Here is a 20,818-nt window from a genome sequence, read left to right on the forward strand (position 1 = left end):
AGGTTAGATCTTCTGGAGCGGTTCTCCAGGTCATCTATCTTTAATGTCTGCGATTCTGATGTCTGTTCCAGGGTAGCCTGTGTACGCTGCATAGGATTGACTATATCTTCTAGCTGCCCCACTCTGCGCTCTGCATCCTTGGTTCTGTCTTTTAGTTTGCAGAAATCATTTTTCAGGAAGGACATTTCTGCGTGAATTGAGTCTAATCTAGAGGTTAGTGACATTTGTAAGCCACGTATAGCCTCCAGCAGTTCTGCTCTTGTGGGCTCTGGTGTCTCCCCCTCATTTTCATCTGCGCCATTTTGGGCCTGCTCCCACTCCCTCTCTCCAACATCCCCCGCTCCCCTCTTCTTGTCCCTGGGGGGTAAGGGCTGCGGTACCTGTTCCGGAGGCTGGGGTGCGGCATTCTCCTCTGTTGGTGTTACTATTGCAGCAGGCAAAGTAGGAGATGAGGCCTGTAAGTCGGACGAGCTGCAGGCCGCATGGTCCCCGGCGCCATCTTGCGGCTCCGTCCGCGCGAATCTCGCCAGCTTCTCCGCTGCGTCATAGACGACCGGTGGCCCGTATTTGGTCATCTCCGGGTCCTGTATCCGTTCCCCCTTCCGTGCAGCGGTTCGGGAAGTTCGGTGACGGCGTCTCCTGCTGCGGTTTGCCAGGATTCTACCGCGGGTTCTCTGGAGCTGAGGAGAAGTGCGTCCTCACGCTTCCATAGCTGGCCACGCCCTCTGGAATGCCATTTTTGACATAGTAATACACAGGGAAGTTTTGTGGCTAAATTGCACCCAGGGTGAGGGTGTAAAATAGCTAGGTAGCTAGCTAGATAGGTGCCTTCAGCATAGGTGGTAAGCTTTAGATGCAGCCAGTATAGGTTAGGTAGGTGCCAAACGTATAGGTGATGGAGGGGGGAGTCGTAACTACACTGGGATTCAGCATCGGGGAGGGGGGTCTGACTTCTCCATCCCTCTCTGCGGGGCCCCCCTTCGTGCTCCCACCTCTTTTCAGAGTAAATGCAGCGGAAGACCGTGTGAGCAACTCACCTCCCTTCCCACTCCAATCGCCGATCACTTGCCGCTGGTCTCCTTCATCTGCTAATCAGGAAGTAGAGAGTGTATAAGCAGCTATGCAGACAGAGGAGACCAGCGGCAAGTGATCAGCGCTTTGAGCGGGAAGGGAGGTGAGTTTCTCATACGGTCTTCCGCTGCGTTTACTCTGCAAAGAGGGGGGAGCATGGAGTGGGACACCCTGCGGAGAGGGAGGGAGAAGTCCTCCCCGCGGGTTAGGCTGTAGCTCCCTCCTCCATCACTGCGCCCCTCTCCCTCACAGGGCCCCGGACGGAGCCTGTCTGGCCCGCCCCTAGATATGGGGCTGGTAATACAGTCATGTAGAATGTTTATGAAGAATGTCCCACGGCAAGGAATTAACAACAGGAACAGGGTGAAATAAAATTACAATAGCGGGCATCTTGACTCACAGACTTTCTTAGAGAAGAACACTATATTAAAGTAAAACAACCCCCATATCACTGTTTTCAAATGTCAGTGTTCTCTCACATCAGTTGCATAGAAGATGTTTTACTTTCTTTTGTAAGTGTGGATAAAGGGTCTGCTAAGGGAGAAACCATTGTGATCCAGTTAAATGGGGGATTCTGCTGTAGCTCTATTTGATTATCGCCTCCCTGTGTCTTCAGGTTGGCACATGCATTACAAAACAAATGACTTGATTGTGGAGAAATTATAAAATATTTTGTTTAGACTTTGATCTGTGTATGTTCTATCCAGATTCATGTTTTCTTATTACATTTTAGTTACAATTGGACTCTAGTCGAACAGTAACGCCTACACCTCCAAAACAACCGAAGACATCTATGTCAAGACCTGGCTCATACAAACGACTTTCTTCTCCACCATCTTCAGTATTCAGTACTACAGAAGAGGTCATCAGAGCTGATATTAAAGATCCTCTTCAGATTATCAAAATATTACTGGAAAATAAAAATTTAGGCTTTCTTTACATGACTTCTGCTGTTCCAAAGTCTTCAATTGAGTATGATCCATATAACTTGAGGTATGTTTTTAAAGCCTTAGTTTACCATGCCAGGTTTTTAACCTCCCTGGCGGTATGATTCTTTCCTGATTTTAGAGTCTAAAAGCGGTACAATTTTTTCTTGTGCTTTTAGACCCTTAAAGCAGGAAAAAAATCATACAGCAGTGAGATCTGCAGCAGCCCCTACACCAGGGGAGTCAAACTCAAATACAAAGTGGGCCAAAACTGTACACTGGGACCTAGTCGCGGGCCAACCTCAATGTCTACTGGCCACCTTCCTCCCTTATAAAGTTCCCAGGTGTATAATGGCTCCCCTTGAGCCCCTATACAGTTCCCTGTTGTCTAGTGGTCCTCCCTCCCCTATACAGTTCCTTGGTGTCTAGAGGCCCCCACCCTCCCCTATACAGTTCCCTAGTAATTAGTTATTTCCTCCATATGCCCCATATGGCTTCCCTGGTGTTCTAGGGCTTCACCTCCAATATAGCTTCTCTGGTGGCCTAGAGTGAGCCAAACGTAATGTAAAGTGGGGAAACCACTTGAGGGCCAAATTTAATGGCTCGGAGGGCCATATTTGGCCTGTGGGCCGGAGTTTGACAAGTATGCGCTACACAGACTCAACTCCCCGGGATCCAGCACTGCAGTTCTCCCTCCTGTCATCCAGGTGGCACTCTACCCCTATGGTGAGATCGCCATCTGTTTCCCTATACCTCCCGGTGGCTAGTACTTTCAATATCAGCAAAGAAGTTAGAAAAATACTGACAAAATTATTCTGAATATTTTCTTGCTTGCTTGTGGCTTTCAAAAACACATGGAAAGGCAATGCTAACTCAACAAACATATTTATCTGGTCTGCAGAGTGAAGCCAGTCAGCCAGCTTTAAAACACAGTAATGTGTCCAAGTCTGCACTACCAAATCTAGCATGGGCTGAACAGAATTACACTATCTCCCCTATGCTATAATGAGACCTTTAGTTTCACATAGTAATGTGAAAGCAGTGGCAGCATGCGCAGCTCTTCTCTAGGCCCCACCTACCATTAATATGTGACCTGTGAGCTGCAAAGCCTATGAAATGCTAAAAGCTAAAAACAAATGTGAGCAATACAGCTTGTGGCTTGAAATTCATTTTTTGATAAGGTGTGAGAAGAATATCATCTAGGAGAAAGCTTAGGAGAAAAGGGTCATTATCTTACCAGTAGAAAGAAGAGGTGGGCTGGGTCAGGTGATTTGTGCTGATAGTTCAAGACTGGCTTGTGCTTCTTCCCTGACTACCTCATGTTTATGGTGATGTGATAGGCAAAAGTCTGGAACACAAGATGTCCAGTAAAAATGCACTGTTTTCTCAAGATTAAACAAAGCTAAGGACCCAGCCCTAAGATACTTTCAATATATTTCAATGCTGAAAGCTAAATTACAGTAGTTTTTTAAAGTGGACCCAAATAAAAAATACAAGATTTCAGAAATAAAATCTATTTTCTAAATTATAATAATAAATAGCATCCTTTTTTCAGCTGCATGATGACAAATATAAAGTATTTTACATTTATTGGAGGAACCCTTCCCTTCCTTTCATATTGCCGGGACAGAATCCGGCAAACTGGTGGAGTAGGAGGTGTCTGGCAAAGGAGGAACTGCTAATGGCTGCCACCTGTATAACCCTAGTTATGGAAAGAGAAGGGTGAAAAGCATGCACTGAAATGCTCATAGGCTTGAAGGAGTGTTTATTTATCTTTGTATGTGTTAGAGTGGTGCAACTAAATATTTTGAATTAAAAAAATGTTTGGTTTGGGTCCGCTTTAATCTGTTTATACAGCTGCTAACAACATAGCTGCTTTGTAACAATAACCCTGCTAAATACCTCTTCTGGTGCAGACAGGGAGCTGTTACATCGCCATGAATTGTAAATAAATTTAATTGTAAAAATATACAGTATAAAAGATAAAAAGTTATTATTTTTTAATCGATAACGTGGGCTCATAGGTTTGGCAATGTTTGTTTTTTTTGTGTATATCTTTTTTTTCCTTCTGTAGAATTGTAAACCATGAGAAAATCAACAAAAATGATTATTATACCATAAGTGACAGAGGAGTCACACACATGTGCAATGGAGACGTCTTATTCCTTGAACTGGATCGATGGAAGCAAGAATACCTTTATCACAGTGCACTGAAGCAGATCCCCACCTTTGCACTCTTCCGAAAGTGGAAAGCCTTCACTGTATGGAGAAAAAATGTGCGTGCCAAAAAAATCAATGAATGTCGCAAGGCTCTGCAGGAGAATCTGTTCATTGTCAATTCGGTATGTATCTCATATCAACGTATGCTGTATACTGCGCAGGTGCGGGCCATACTTGCACCTCTAACCCAACCACGCTCATTCATGGACAGTAGCATGAACATTTTCATTGTTGAATATGTTCAGAAGGTCCCAGCGCTGGATTGGTGGGTGGGGGAGGATTGGGGAAGCCAAAAGTTCACACATATTCTGGATCTCCCATAGGGCTCTTACGCATTGACAATGGATGTCGCCCATTGGGGATCAGCACCTGATCCTCTTGGGCAACACCGATGAGCCCTGTTGCACACACGCATGACAGCTGTGTAGCTGATGACGCACTGTGTTGCTATGTGGGGGGGCGATGAGCAGCACATGCGTGATGTCACACAGTGGGTGGGGGAGTGGCGCAAATAATGGGATCGTCATGGGGGGATTGGTCTTCTTGAGTAGATCTTGCTGGTTGGCCATTGGGGGTCATCCAGTGCCATACACATGCGTAATTGTCGGTATCACCCGCCTCGGCCGACTTAAGTCAGGCGTGTGTGTATGAGGCTTTAGGGGAGAAGTTTAAAATGTTAGTGCTTTTAGTAACCACTTCTTATCTGTTTATCTCCTGAATTATCTCTCCTTACCAGTCTTAATTTACAACATATGTCTCCTTATCTGTTTCCTCTCACAATTAAGGTAGCCATACACTGGTCGATAGCCACCAGATCAACCAACAGATAGATCCTTCTCTGATCGAATCTGATCATAGAGGGATCTATTGGCTGCCCATACACTACACGCAGAATTTGAATCGATTTCAGCATGAAATCCATTCAAAACCAGTGGAGCTGCTGCCGCCTGCCTCACTGCCAACAGACCTTCCCCCATTCGGGCTCTCACAGCCAGCAGCAATAATATCACCTTTTCACCGGCCCGAGTCCCCGGGGGTCCATGCTGTCACTTTTCCTGGTATCTTCCTCCATGTCCTCTTCACTTCCTGTCCTGTCCTGTGGCAAACAGTTCAAACAGTAGAGGGCACTCTACTGTTTGAACTTCGGCTTGTCACAGGATGGGACAGGAAGTGAAGAGGACACAGAGAAGAAGGCTAGCTGGAAGAAGTGATAACATGGACCCATTGCTGCTCGGTCATCCCCGTATCGAAAACCGCTAGTGATGCGCACCCGACACGCTGACGATTGGGGGGAAGTTTCCATCTGGACCAATCGACTGAGTCGACCGATATCAGATGGAAATTAGTTGATTGGTCAACGTTTGCATTAACGATTTCACAGCAGATTTAATCACAGTGATCAAATCTGTTGTATATCGACGGGAAGTTGAACTACGGGCACCCTTAGCCTCTCTCTTTATTTATCTCATAAATTATCTCTCCTTAAAGTTGAGTCAAAAAAGTGTTTGAGATAATTCATGAACAAAGTTTTGTGAATCAATCCTATGATGTATTTTCTCTCTCCCAGCACAGTATGGAATAAATAGAAGGATTGAATGTTTATTATGTACAATAAAAAAAGAACAGCTCCTCCACCAGGTAGCTACTGCAGCATATAAAGCCGCATCTACACGAGTAGATGCGGCCGCGATGCTCCTTATCAATCGAGCCGCTGATGCGGCTCGATTGATAAGATCCGACAGGACGGATCTCCGCACCGCCGATTCCCTGCTCGCTCCCCGCGAGGGGACAATGGCAGGGAATCGTGCGGGAGATAAGCGGCGCCGGCGGGGACGAGCGGGCCCGAGCGGGGAATCGAATGCAGCGCACGCGCGGCGAGCGGGGACGCGGCGGGCACGCGGAAGAGGCGATCCGGCGGCTAATCAAGCCGCCGGATCGCTGCAATATGGCATGGTGTAGATGGGGCTTTTGAGAAATCTGTAGAAAATCAGAAGGAAGAGAATGACTGGGATTTGTCTCCTATTGTTTGTGAGTGAGGAGCAGCAAATTATCCTAATTTGAACATTCTCACTATTCCAGGAAGAGAAAACAATGGAGCCTATCAGAGCCAGCAGTTGCCAATTAGCTATTAAGGGCTTTTATTGGCTACATTTCCCTGGATGGCTTAGTGGAGAGTTTAATGTTAGGAGAATATTCTTTTGTGCATACATCATATTATCCATGCCAAATATACATTTTTTTCCTGTATTGCAGTATTTGCGACCTGCTCTCCTTAGTATACAAGAAATGTGTTATCGGCTGAGTGACATGGGTCTTTGCCACATAGAGAAAGGGTACACATATACCTTACAAGAATTCAAAGACATACAGTTTAGACAGCTGCAAGAGGTATGGTATATGTTCTTAAATTTACTTGTACTGGTTTGCTTTAAAAGACAATCTTGCAACACTGTCACTGCCCAGAATGATTCATATTCCAGCATATAATATGGGCCGCTTTTGAATTTCCATGCTCTGCTCACTAACAATGAGCTTTGTGTTCAATGCATCCTCTTGATGACTCCTATGACAGGGTTGACAGTAGCTAAAACTTATAGCGAATTGATAGGTATTGTGCCAGTCCTCTTAGCTTACCCACTGTTAAATGAAAAAGAGGGGGAAACACTTATCCAATAAAAAGAACAGCCAGGCAAGTGGTACTATTTAAATTATATTTGACCCAAGGCAAAGCTACCTATGGTAAGCACAGAGGTATGTTCATGCTGGATTCACATACTGTATATACTTGAGTATAAGTCTAGAAATTTAGGTCTGATTCACTTCATAAAAGTATAGGGGTCGACTTATACACGAGTCATAGGCAACACTGAGCACACTGAGTAATGTGTGTACTAATAGGGACATTCCCATTTGCAGCAATTTACAGTGGTAAGTGAGACTTTGAGGAAAGGAAATGCAGAGAAAGCACAGGTGTGAAAGCTCCTGGCCACAACAATTAACAAGGCAAGGGGTGGGGAAAACACTGGGCTGCAGACAGGGGAGTAAATAATTGCTACACTTGGGGGCCTGGAGGAGGTATTGTCTGCACTTTAGGGACAGGAGGGGATAATGGCTGCAATACTGTATGCAGTGCCGTTATTAACCCCTCCTGAGCCCCAAGTGCAGCCATTAACTTTGCTGGGTAGTCCAGCTAAAGAGGGTTGAATATTGGAGTCGACTTATACACGAGGTCGACTTGTATTCGAGTATATACAGGGAGTGCAGAATTATTAGGCAAATGAGTATTTTGACCACATCATCCTCTTTATGCATGTTGTCTTACTCCAAGCTGTATAGGCTTGAAAGCCTACTACCAATTAAGCATATTAGGTGATGTGCATCTCTGTAATGAGAAGGGGTGTGGTCTAATGACATCAACACCCTATATCAGGTGTGCATAATTATTAGGCAACTTCCTTTCCTTTGGCAAAATGGGTCAAAAAAAGGAATTGACAGGCTCAGAAAAGACACAAATAGTGAGATATCTTGCAAAGGGATGCATCACTCTTAAAATTGCAAAGCTTCTGAAGCGTGATCATCGAACAATTAAGCGTTTCATTCAAAATAGTCAACAGGGTCGCAAGAAGCGTGTGGAAAAACCAAGGCGCAAAATAACTGCCCATGAACTGAGAAAAGTCAAGCGTGCAGCTGCCAAGATGCCACTTGCCACCAGTTTGGCCATATTTCAGAGCTGCAACATCACTGGAGTGTCCAAAAGCACAAGGTGTGCTACTCAGAGACATGGCCAAGGTAAGAAAGGCTGAAAGATGACCACCACTGAACAAGACACACAAGCTGAAACGTCAAGACTGGGCCAAGAAATATCTCAAGACTGATTTTTCTAAGGTTTTATGGACTGATGAAATGAGAGTGAGTCTTGATAGGCCAGATGGATGGGCCCGTGGCTGGATTGGTAAAGGGCAGAGAGCTCCAGTCCAACTCAGACGCCAGCAAGGTGGAGGTAGAGTACTGGTTTGGGCTGGTATCATCAAAGATGAGCTTGTGGGGCCTTTTCGTGTTGAGGTTGGAGTCAAGCTCAACTCCCAGTCCTACTGCCAGTTTCTGGAAGACACCTTCTTCAAGCAGTGGTACAGGAAGAAGTCTGCATCCTTCAAGAAAAACATGATTTTCATGCAGGACAATGCTCCATCACACGCGTCCAAGTACTCCACAGCGTGGCTGGCAAGAAAGGGTATAAAAAAAGAAAAACTAATGACATGGCCTCCTTGTTCACCTGATCTGAACCCCATTGAAAACCTGTGGTCCATCATAAAATGTGAGATTTACAAGGAGGGAAAACAGTACACCTCTCTGAACAGTGTCTGGGAGGCTGTGGTTGCTGCTGCACGCAATGTTGATGGTGAACAGATCAAAACACTGACAGAATCCATGGATGGCAGGCTTTTGAGTGTCCTTGCAAAGAAAGGTGGCTATATTGGTCACTGATTTGTTTTTGTTTTGTTTTTGAATGTCAAAAATGTATATTTGTGAATGTTGAGATGTTATATTGGTTTCACTGGTAAAAATAAATAATTGAAAAGGGTATATATTTGTTTTTTGTTAAGTTGCCTAATAATCATGCACAGTAATAGTCTCCTGCACACACAGATATCCCCCTAAAATAGCTAAAACTAAAAACTACTTTCAAAAATATTCAGCTTTGATATTAATGAGTTTTTGGGTCCATTGAGAACATGGTTGTTGTTCAATAATAAAATTATTCCTCAAAAATACCACTTGCCTAATAATTCTGCACTCCCTGTACGGTACCTCTGTGCATTGTCCATTCCTTTCCTCATCCCCAATCCCCATAATACTTCTTGAAAATTTTTACTACATTTTCAGAACAGGCTTGCAGTGACATTCCTGCCTGTCACCCTCCTATACCCCCCCTCTTCCCCACCCCTTTCACTCCCGTGAGGGGAACACACTATCTAATCATGTTATTGTGGGGGATTGACTGTCTAATTATACTGTTTGGGGGAGCTATGTTGCCTATGTTGCCTATGTTGCCTAATTATGTTGTTTGGTGTATCTTCGTGTAATTTAGCCCATAAGTGTTGCATCAAAATGCGGCTTAATTATTTCTAACAGTGTTTTACAATACAAACAATGTTGTACCGTAGGTTGCAAATCGTTTGGCTGAGTTCCGTGACCTAGCAAAAGAAGTAGTCAGAAGTGCAAGTCGGACAGCTTTGTTGGAGGCTGGTTTTACACCAGATGACTATCTTGTTGATTCAGAGAATGAAGGTAAATGCCAAAGTATGAAGGCATTAAGAGTTTATCCTTGTTAGTAAACATCCTAAATCATAATTCTAAATAATAATTTTTAAACAGTGTTTACATAATCGAATTGGATGGTCGATTGGTTGGTTGGACGACTAGTGTTTGGCCCCCTTTAGACTTCAGTGCAATATATACAAATCCAATCTGGACCCGGATTGGATTTGTCTATGATCGTGCACTGCATTAGGAGATCTAGGGGTGTAGTGTTATTCCACCACATACTACAGGTTTAGAAATATGTTATAAGGAAAACACTCTTTAAAAATGGTCCTGTAGTGACAGGAACATGGAGGCTGCCATATTCATATCCTTTTATACAACGTCTATTACCTAGCTCACCTGCTAATCCCAGAGTAGTTGAGCCTCTCAGAAGTAAATGTGGGGAGGGAGGCAGCACTCTGGGTTTCAGAGGCATGGAAAGAAGGCTAAGGGATCCTGCAATCCTGTTTTTTTACACAGCAGCAAAGGAGTTTACAACCCTTCCCTCTACAACACCACAGGCTGCTTAGTAAAACCATACACCTGCCAAAATGTCAACCCTTTTAAGTGAAGGGTTAACAGTTTTTAATTTGAATATTTGTTTGAATCAAAACATGGAGTAAAGCCCAATAATGATGCATACTGATGAACAATGAATCAGCACCAAAGTCAAACAGTACTAATAAGCCGCAGCCAGAGATAAAATAAGTCCGAATGTCCAGATAAACATATATGAACGATTTCATCACTGGCTTCTCTCCCACATTCCCAAGACAATTCGTTACTGCAGGTGATAAGGTAAAACAGAAAGGCTTACCAGCTGTTAACAACCCGCATTATAAGGTTGTTAACAAAGTTGCTCCTGATCTTGTGTTCTGCAAAAAAACTCCCAATTCTCTGTCACGATTTTATGTTCCACAATACACTGCCAATCCTCCGTCAAGATCATCAATGACCATAAATAGGATAATGGTAACCACAATAGCCATGATAATATCCATCCATGATATCCCATATGTGGGGGGCGTGCAAGAGTATTAAATGAAATAAAAATAGAAGGATCTAAGTGTAAACTTTTATTCTAGTATAGGTTATATCAAATAGGCTGAAAAAACAAGTTAAAAGAGAAAAGCACTTGTTTAAAAGATCCCAAGTAGTGTATCAGTATGGTGTTGTGCGAACTCAATCCCTACCTGTTCCTCAGAGGTCAGGGAATATACACGGCAGGCACCTCAATAATTAAACTACTCCAGCTCAGAGACTCACAATAACAACCCATAAGGGCGGAGCATAGTAAGTATCAATTTCAGAATAAAATTAAAGATAAACATGACCCTTCTTTTAACATTCATTAGTCAATCACTACCATTCAATTCTATTCTCTATATAATATTTTGTTATTATAAATTGATGGTGATTATTCACTCATATTGAGAGACTGCTAACAGCCCAGTCCTACTTTCTGTTGTTGCCTCTCTGTCTCTCTATCTCTCAGTCCCTTAATGATGTATCAACATGTTGGCACCACACCCCAATCTCTGCATTTCATCCTCCTATTTGACTCTGAGCATGTAAGTGTTATATCGTGTACGAGCATAGTCAGCATCCGGAAAACCCGCCTGGAAAGACATACTGCAGAAGCTATGCGTAAATTCAGTGTTACAAAATCCTAGTGTTTTTAGCTTTTTTTTTTTTTTTTAACCCTTGAATCAGTTATAGAACCTCGTTATAATCTCTAAATCAGTCTAGAAAGCTGCCACTCTCTTGCAATTTTGTCTATGCCTATCCTAGACAGAGATGGGACTGCATGCTCTTGTAACGTGGCAGAACAGAGGAGTGCATTCATTTATAAAACTATGTAAGTGATAATAAAACAAAAACAAAGTGAAGCCCCTTTCGTACATTGGATGGATCTGTACCAAAGGACTGACCTTATTTAATGGAAATATGACATATTATGAAGTTATGTTTATTAAGAACTAATGATTTTTTTTTCTATGTGTGTTTGTAGTGATGACTTTTCAAATCTTTATCAAATTTATATTCCTAAAGGCCTGTTGAGTGGACACTCAGCACAAGATACACTTGGCCTGACTCACTTTGATGGTGACCTGTTTGGAGAATCATCTGATAAAATGACTTATACAGAACAGGCAAACAAGAGATCTCACTGCAGAAGACTGACTTGGTTAGTGCACATGCTTTGTAGATGTATGGTGACAATATTTTATTTGGAAATAAAGGTGTATTATTTTCATTTTGTGTTTCTTTATACTATATAAATAATTACAAGAACTTATTTGCAAAAATAACAGTAATATACCCGCATGACATACATATTAAAAACTCCCTAAGGTAGCTATTTATGTATTTTTTAAAATGCTGTCACTGGCTGATGCCGGTGATCATTTATTCACAGGCACTTTGATTGGCTTTGGGAACACATATTCCTATATTTGTACTTGTTCATGTAGTGGGTGCGGCCAGATATTAGTCTTTAAAGTTTGTTTATGAAAAACCACCTGACAACCTTGAGGAAATGCTAATTCATATTATTTTTCATATTATAATATTATGGTTACAAAGAGGTCAAATTAAGGTTTCTACTCATGTTTCACAAAACATTGTTCATAAATTGAAGCTGTGTCATTTTATAAAAAAATAACGGTTGACATATTTTTCTTTATTTTTATTCCACAAAGCTTTATACGATTAACAGATTACCTGATCGTGAATACCATGCACATCTTGGCTGTTAATTCAGTTTCATCTCTGCTGAACTACCTGATGGAAAAGGTGAAGTGCACACCACCTCATGTTGTGATACAGGCGTGGAATACTGAAGTAAAGCCTGCTGAAGCAACTGATAAAAAGGTATAATAACTATAAAACAGTGTATCTTGTAAATTATTCAACCTTATATTTTCAGCATTGTTTTGTCCCAATGGAGTTGATTCATTACACTTACCTATAGCAAACCTGACTTCTCTCGCTCCCACATGAGGACCATAATTCCAGAGCTGTGCTCTGGTCTAGTTTTTAGGCTGAAGAGCTCTTCAGAACTACTTGTGGACCTAAGGACGAGTGCATCCCTACTGTGCTTGCTGGGATGCGAGTAGTTCTGAAGAGCACTTTGACCCGGTGGAAGTGGAGAACAAGGCTGGAATTAAGGGCCAGATGGAGGAACAGGAAGGCTCTGTGCTATCCAGAGCCTTCCCTCTATTAATGTGAGTATCAAACCTGAAGTGAGTTTTCTCACAGGTGGGGTGAGAAGATGAACAAGGTGCTCGGGGCTGCTTAGGCATCAAATCTCACTAAAGGCCCACCATACCGGATCATTAGCCAATGTTGGGGGGCTCCTGCACACATGCTAGATACTCACTGGAGGTGGTCTATATCACCTGCCAAGGACAAGTTTAGTGTACAAAGCTTTAGACCTGCCTGAAGCAGATATAATAATAAGACATAGTAAAGCTGTTATGTAAAATAAACCTTCTCTTCAGTTCAGACTGTTTTCTATTGGGTTACAGTGCATATGAACAGCAGCATAGCCCCCTTTCACAATTTTTTTTACTGATTCATCCATCATGCAGGCTGGTATTGGACAAGAAGGCAGAGCTCACAGCAGTACAGATCAGATCCCTGGCCAATACCAATTGCCCCAGTGTTAAGGACAAGGGTCTTTTCTTCACCTCCAGTGCCTAGAAAGGCATGCAGATAATACAGCGTATGTTTTTTTTTTTTGGGGGGGGGGGGGGGGGCTTATGGTGGAAACTGGACAACCCTCAAAAAGCAAATGACACAAAATTCACCTCTGTATATGTAAATGAGAAAAAAAGGGTCTTTTGACAGTCACCTAACTTATTTACCATAAGTGTTTAAAATGGCAGTGAATAAAACAGATGGTTGTTGTACTTGTTTGAAGTGCTCAGAGTTTTTCTCTATGATTCCCCATCCTTATCTGCCTTTTCTTTCATGTCACTTTCTGTTTGTTATGTTAGATTGCTTCTATTTGCAGTCACACATGGTAGATTATAACTGAGAGGTGTTAATCTCATGCTTTTCACACAGAGGAACCAACAAGTTGATCATAACATAACTGAATTCTAATAAGAGTAGATAGACACCTAGTGGCTAAACTGCAATACTTCATATTGCTATATCCTTTCTCTTTTAACTGTCAAAAGTTAAACACCACACAGTATATGTATATTTAAAAAAAATCATCAAAACTCTAGCTATACTGATCTGTCTAGAGAGTTTGTACATTAATCATAAGTATTCATATGAGCCAGCTTTCTAGTTGTTCTGCCTGCTCATGTTACATATGGTGCCTGTGGTACTTGTGCTGATACAGGCCCTTGGAATTCATTTTACATCTTATTTATCAATTTACTTTTATCACTGTCATTACCAATTCTTTATTTTGTATCGTTTTGTATTTTGCCACTAATTAGTTATTTTGTATATTGGTGTACACCATTGTCTGTATTATTATGTACCCCATGTTTGTTTCTTACTTTACACAGTTCCATGGAATATGTGGGCACTTTATAAATCAATAATAATAATAATCCAATGTTAACTGCAGTCTCTCTGCCAACTGCAGTCTCTCTCTGCTCTTCTCTATTAGTGGAACAGTTTTATTTTTCATCACTGGGTGCTACAGTGAGATCCACACACAATGTGAACTCTTTCCATTGCTTCCATGCTTGGGCCAGATTAGATGAACTCACATGTAGTTTCCCAGGGGGTTTCAATCCACTCTCCATGTTGTGTTTATCTGTACAGGGACACTACTCACTGTTGTTGTGACTCTCTCTTCCTTGCAGGCTTGCTGTCTTTTCTTGTGAGTTCAGTGTGTTGCTCTGATATTCTGAAGTCCTGCACCGCTGCTACCATGTTTGTTATGTTAGATTGCCTCTATTTGCAGACACACATGGTAGATTATAACTGAGAGTTTTTATCCATGCTTATCACACATACCTGTGTCCATTCCACAAACAGAGGAACCAACAAGTTGAACATAACTGAATTCTAATAAGAGTAGTGAGACACCTAGTTGCTAAACTGCAATACTGCATATTGCTACACTTTCAGTCTTCTCCTTATTGATTGAGGAAATCGCCCCTTCCTCTTTAACCTCCAGAACTATATTAATAGTCTTCTACCAGCCCTGCCTATATTTATAAAAACTGTTAGCTGATGTAATGGGATAATGCAGCTGGCATTATGTCAGTCTGCCAGTAAAATTTAAATTGCCACATACATCTGTACATAGCACACTGCTGCATGCATTTTGTGTGCAATACAATGCTGTCCCATTCAGTATAGTTGAATGAGGTCAGTGTTACAACCAAGAGCAATGCAGGTGCTGTTTGTTTTGTAAGACATACAACCACCTGCATTGCAGAGCAATGTGAGAGTGTGCCTGGGCCCTAAGCCCCACTAGTTCTGCACACATTTTATTGTAAAAAGGAATTGTAACGATAGGTGTCAGCAACCAGAGAGAGAATCTGATTCTTGGCGATCTGCAGTATCCCCAAGAATACAGATATACCTGATTATTGGGGATCTGCAGAATCGCCAATAATCAAATATACTAACCTCTAGACACCTGAGTGTGTAAGTGTTTTGGTGCAACAGTAACCTTTGGACCACCGGGGTAGCGGGTGTCCAATACGTAGAGAAGACTGCAGTCAAGGACACCTGGAGGGAGTACCAGACTGACAAGGAGCAGTGCCCCCTCTGTAGAGCAGGGGACCCCTGCTGGAAAGCTGAACACCCTGAGGGAGGGTGACAGCCAGAAGGTCAGGCAGGCCGGGTCGGCAACAGTGTATCAGATATGCAAGGTACCAAATCAGAGAACAGAAGGATAGTCAGGAAAGCTTCAGGTCATAACAGATATCAGAACAAAGTCTAGTCTGAGGTGTCAGGTCCGTGATCTCAACACCCTGGAACTATGCTAGAGAATAACACAGATGATATACAGTATTCCTAGTCTGGGGTGTGAGGGCCGTGATCTCAACACCCTGGAACTATGCTAGAGAACAACACAGATGATATACAGTACTCCTAGTCTGGGGTGTGAGGGCCGTGATCTCAACACCCTGGAACTATGCCAGAGAATAACACAGATGATATACAGTAACTGGCTAAGTGTGGATTCCCAGGTCCTCCTGGTTCCACCACACTAAAGGATCTGACTAAAGTCTGAGTGCTAACACATAGGCATTCGCAACGCCAGACAACCAGCAACTGAACAGCAGGAGATATATATATATATATATATATATAGTAAAGCGCCCCACAGCGCCGCCCAGCTCCCATCCATCAATCACTGACTGAGCAGGAATCAGCTGACCGCCCTGATCAGCTGATCTTCCTCCTATTGGTATAAAGAGCTTGTCTTGCAGCATGCACGCGCGTAGCTCTCCATCTGTGTGCACTACTAGTTCCAGACAGCCCAGACACATGTTGCTGCGGGGAAACCGCCGCACTGGACGCGGAATCCGCCGCCTTAACGTCAGAACATGCGGCGGCCCCCACGCCATTCTTCCCATGTGCACCATTAGTTCCAGATAACCCAGACGCATGCTGACGCGGACAAACCGCCGCGTCAGACGCGGAGTCAGCCGCCTTACTGTCAGAACACGCGGCGGCTTTTCCGCTATTCATCACAGTACCGACCCCCACCGAGGAGTGGACTCCGGACACTTTCCACCAGGCTTTCCAGGATGTAAATCATGGAACTCTTTCTTCAAATCCTCCGCATGCATGCGGCAATCTGGCACCCAAGATCTTTCCTCTATGCCATATCCTTTCCAGTGGACCAGATACTGCACGGAATTCTGCACCAGGCGAGAATCCAGAATCTTTTCAATCTCATACTCTGGTTGGTCATCCACCAACACAGGGGGGGGGGGGGAGGTGTCCACCTGTACAGCTGGTTTCAACAGGGACACATGGAATGATCTTACACCCTTCATGCTGGGTGGGAGATCAACAGCATATGTGACATTATTAATCTTCTTGGCCACTGGAAATGGTCCTATAAATTTAGGACCTAGCTTGGGTGACAATTGTTTCAAGGCCAAATGACGAGTGGATACCCACACCATATCTCCAGGGGAGAATCTCCACTCTACAGAACGATGTTTATCTGCCTGCTTCTTCTGGGTTTGGAAAGCTTTCCCTAGGTTCCTCTTAACCATTCCCCAAATCTCTTTCAAGGCCTTCTGCCAGTCCTCCAGAGCTGGAAAAGGAGATGATGCGACTGGCAAAGGAGCAAACCTAGGTGATCTCCCTGACACCACTTGAAAAGGGGAATACCCAGAAGAAGAGCTTTTCAGATTGTTGTGCGCAAACTCTGCAAACGGCAAAAACTTTACCCAATCAGTTTGCACATCAGCAACATAGCACCTGAGAAATAGTTCCAGGAATTGGTTAACTCTCTTGATCTGGCCGTTGGTCTGAGGGTGGTAGCCTGATGAGAATGCGAGTTCCATGTCTAATTGATGGCAAAAGGCCCTCCAAAATTTCGAAACAAATTGGACTCCCCGATCTGACACTACATTCTCCGAAATGCCATGCAGCCGGAAGATGTGCTGGATGAAGAGATCAGCCATTTCCTGGGCCGAGGGGAGTCCTTTCAGAGGGACAAAGTGCGCAATCTTACTGAAACGATCTACTACCACCCAAATGACCGACTTGCCTACAGACCGAGGGAGTTCACCCACAAAATCCATGGAAATATGAGTCCAAGGTTCATTGGGGACTGGCAAAGACTGTAACGTGCCCACGGGGGCCTGACGAGAGGGCTTACTCCCTTACAAATTCCTTACAATCAGTCACTAAACTAGGCCACCAGGCACATCTAGCCAGTAGATCCTGAGTTCTGGTGGCTCCAGGATGACCGGCATTCTTGTGAGAATGAAAAAACTGTAGAATTTGTAACCGAAAGGGCAGTGGCACAAACATGACCCCCTCTGGCTTCCCCTCTGGAACAACCTGTTGATAGGGACTCAAAGTGGTTGACCAATCTCTCCAAGTCTCAGTGGCTGCCATGACCACCTTTGGGGGCAGGATAGTCTCTGGATCGACAGACTGCACTGACTCGGGCTCAAAACACCTAGAGAGCGCATCGGCCTTGATATTCTTACTTCCGGGAGTATACGTGATTATAAATCTAGCAAAAAACAGGGACCACCGGGCCTGACGGAGGCTAAGTCTCTTAGCCCCCTCGATATACTCCAAATTCTTAACGTCTGTGTAAACCGTGATAACATGTTCTGCACCCTCCAGCCAGTGTCGCCATTCCTCAAAAGCTAATTTGATGGCTAGGAGCTCCCGGTTGCCGATGTCATAATTTTTCTCGGCAGGTGAAAAGCTGCGAGAAAAGTAAGCGCATGGATGTAGCTTGCCCTGCAATCCTGACCTCTGTGACAACACCGCTCCTACCCCCACCTCTGAGGCATCAACCTCCACAATGAAGAGAAAGGCGACGTCAACATGCCTCAGTATTGAGGCAGAACAGAACAGCTTCTTTAGAGTCGAGAAGGCCGTATGAGCCTCAGGTGACCAATGATGAGTATCAGCCCCTTTCTTAGTGAGACTGGTGAGAGGAGAGATGCTGGTAGAGTACCCTTTAATAAATCTTCTGTAGTAATTGGCAAACCCCAGGAACCTCTGGAGTGCCTTCAGCCCCACGGGCTGAGGTCAGTCCAGGACAGCAGAAACCTTCCCTGGGTCCATCGAGAGACCAGAAGTGGAGATGATGTAACCTAGGAAGGCTACCGACTCTACCTCAAAGAGGCATTTCTCTAGTTTGGCATACAGCTGATTCTGTTGTAACCTCTCCAATACCCATCTGACATGCTTGCGATGTTCAGCGAGGTTGGACGAAAAAGTTAGTATATCGTCCAAATAAACCAGAACAAACTTCCCCAACACTTTCCTGAAAACTTCATTGATTAACTCCTGGAAGACGGCTGGTGCATTGCGCAACCCGAAGGGCATCACCAGGTATTCGTAATGCCCATTGGGTGTGTTAAAGGCCGTCTTCCATCCGTCTCCATCTCTGATGCGAACCAGATTGTATGCACCCCTGAGATCTAGCTTAGAAAAAATCTTGGCGTTGGGCACCTGTGTGAATAAATCGTCAATCAATGGTAAAGGGTAGCGATTTTTCACAGTGATCTTATTCAGTCCTCTGTAATCAATACAGGGGCGAAGACCTCCGTCTTTTTTCTTCACAAAAAAAAAACCCTGCTCCTGCTGGTGACCGAGAGGGACGTATGAACCCTTTCGCCAAGTTTTCCCTGATGTATTCCTGCATAGCTAGTTTCTCTGGCCCAGATAGATTATAAAGATGACCTCTGGGCGGCATACAACCAGATCTCAGATCGATAGGACAATCAAAGGCACGATGGGGGGGAAGTTTGTCTGCTGACTTTGGGCAAAAGACATCAGCAAATTCTTCGTATTGTCTTGGTACACCTTCAACCTGAACATTGGTATTACCCAGGGTTACTTTCGCTAAACAATGATGATCACAGTGGGACGACCAGCTCGTTAGCTGACCCGTAACCCAGTCTATCTGAGGTGAGTGGATTTGTAACCAGGGCATGCCAAGAATGACAGTAGAGGTTGCCATATGCAAGACCAGAAATCGCAGACTCTCCCCATGTAAGATCCCCACCTTGAGATGCACATTAGGAGTCTGGGACAAGGGGTGGTTACTCTGCAGAGGAGAGTCATCTACCACAGTGACCAAGATTGGTTGATTCAAGGGAAGCATAGGTATATCCAATCTTTTTGCAAACTCGTAATCGATAAAATTAGCTGCTGAACCAGAATCAATAAAGGCTTCAGTAGAAGCAGTCTGACCCTCCCATGTTACCGCACAAGGGAGTAACAGACGATCATTATGTAGAGGTAAAGACTGCGCGCCCAGGGTATTACCTCTGACTACACCTAGGCGGCAGCGTTTCCCGACTTCTTGGGACAGTTCCGCACTATATGACCCTCCTCTGCACAGTATAGACAAAGCTGCTCCGTCTTCCTACGATTCCTCTCTGAACGAGTTAATTTGGAATGACCGATTTGCATTGGCTCAGGTGGTGGTGAGGTAGGTGGAGACGTGGCATAGGAGACATATCTAACCCTGTCTTTACCACGGGTTTGCTTTTGGTATCGTAACCGACGATCCACACACACTGCCAGAGAGATTGCTTCCTCAAGTGTCTTAGGTTCAGGGTATCCCAACATCAGCCCCGAAACTGCGTCTGACAACCCCGATAAAAAACAATCTAGTAGTGCAAAAGCCCCCCACCTAGCCGACACTGACCACTTCCTGAACTCAGCTGCATAGACCTCCACTGGATCCTTGCCTTGACGCAAGGTTTTTAGCTTCCGCTCAGAGGTAGACGCAATGTCTGGGTCGTCATAAATTATGGCCATGGACTTGAAGAATTCTTCAACTGACCTAGTGCTTCATGCCCTGTTGGTAAATTATACGCCCCGGTTTGAGCATCCCCTGAGAGTAAGGTTTTGATAAAGGTAATTCTCTGTGCCTCTGTCCCTGACAGATTAGGCCTCAATTCAAAATATGACATCACACGATTCTTAAAATTCTGAAAGTCAGATCTATGGCCAGAAAACTTTTCCGGTACATACATTCTTAAGTCTGTGACTGGAGGGGGTCGCACTGAATTGACAGTCGTCTGTAGGACTTGTAGTGACCCAGATAAAGCAGAGATCTGGGCCTGCTGACCGTCCATCACTCTGATGAGATTTTCCACCGAGGTGGTGAGTGTGTCCAGACGAGTGCTAAGTGCTTCCATATTGTTTTGGTCTGGCGTTCTGTAACGATAGGTGTCGGCAACCAGAGAGAGAATCTGATTCTTGGCGATCTGCAGTATCCCCAAGAATACAGATATACCTGATTATTGGGGATCTGCAGAATCGCCAATAATCAAATATACTAACCTCTAGACACCTGAGTGTGTAAGTGTTTTGGTGCAACAGTAACCTTTGGACCACCGGGGTAGCGGGTGTCCAATACGTAGAGAAGACTCTACTGCAGTCAAGGACACCTGGAGGGAGTCCCAGACTGACAAGGAGCAGTGCCCCCTCTGTAGAGCAGGGGACCCCTGCTGGAAGGCTGAACACCCTGAGGGAGGGTGACAGCCAGAAGGTCAGGCAGGCCGGGTCAGCAACAGTGTATCAGATATGCAAGGTACCAAATCAGAGAACAGAAGGATAGTCAGGAAAGCTTCAGGTCATAACAGATATCA

General features: G+C 44.1%; 1 protein-coding gene across 1 annotated transcript in view; it reads left to right on the forward strand.

Moving 5' to 3' along the window:
- The window catches only part of DNAH6 (dynein axonemal heavy chain 6), a 443,662-nt gene that overhangs the window by 25,635 nt on the left and 397,209 nt on the right, over positions 1 to 20,818 (forward strand). Inside the window, exons 5-10 of the mRNA XM_068233571.1 lie at positions 1,805 to 2,064; positions 4,072 to 4,339; positions 6,471 to 6,605; positions 9,383 to 9,506; positions 11,574 to 11,709; positions 12,224 to 12,395. Of these exons, the coding sequence (XP_068089672.1) occupies positions 1,805 to 2,064; positions 4,072 to 4,339; positions 6,471 to 6,605; positions 9,383 to 9,506; positions 11,574 to 11,709; positions 12,224 to 12,395 (1,095 nt within the window). The remainder of the gene's footprint in view (positions 1 to 1,804; positions 2,065 to 4,071; positions 4,340 to 6,470; positions 6,606 to 9,382; positions 9,507 to 11,573; positions 11,710 to 12,223; positions 12,396 to 20,818) is intronic.

Source organism: Hyperolius riggenbachi, chromosome 1 (genome assembly GCF_040937935.1).
Source record: "Hyperolius riggenbachi isolate aHypRig1 chromosome 1, aHypRig1.pri, whole genome shotgun sequence".
Lineage (NCBI taxonomy): Eukaryota > Metazoa > Chordata > Amphibia > Anura > Hyperoliidae > Hyperolius > Hyperolius riggenbachi.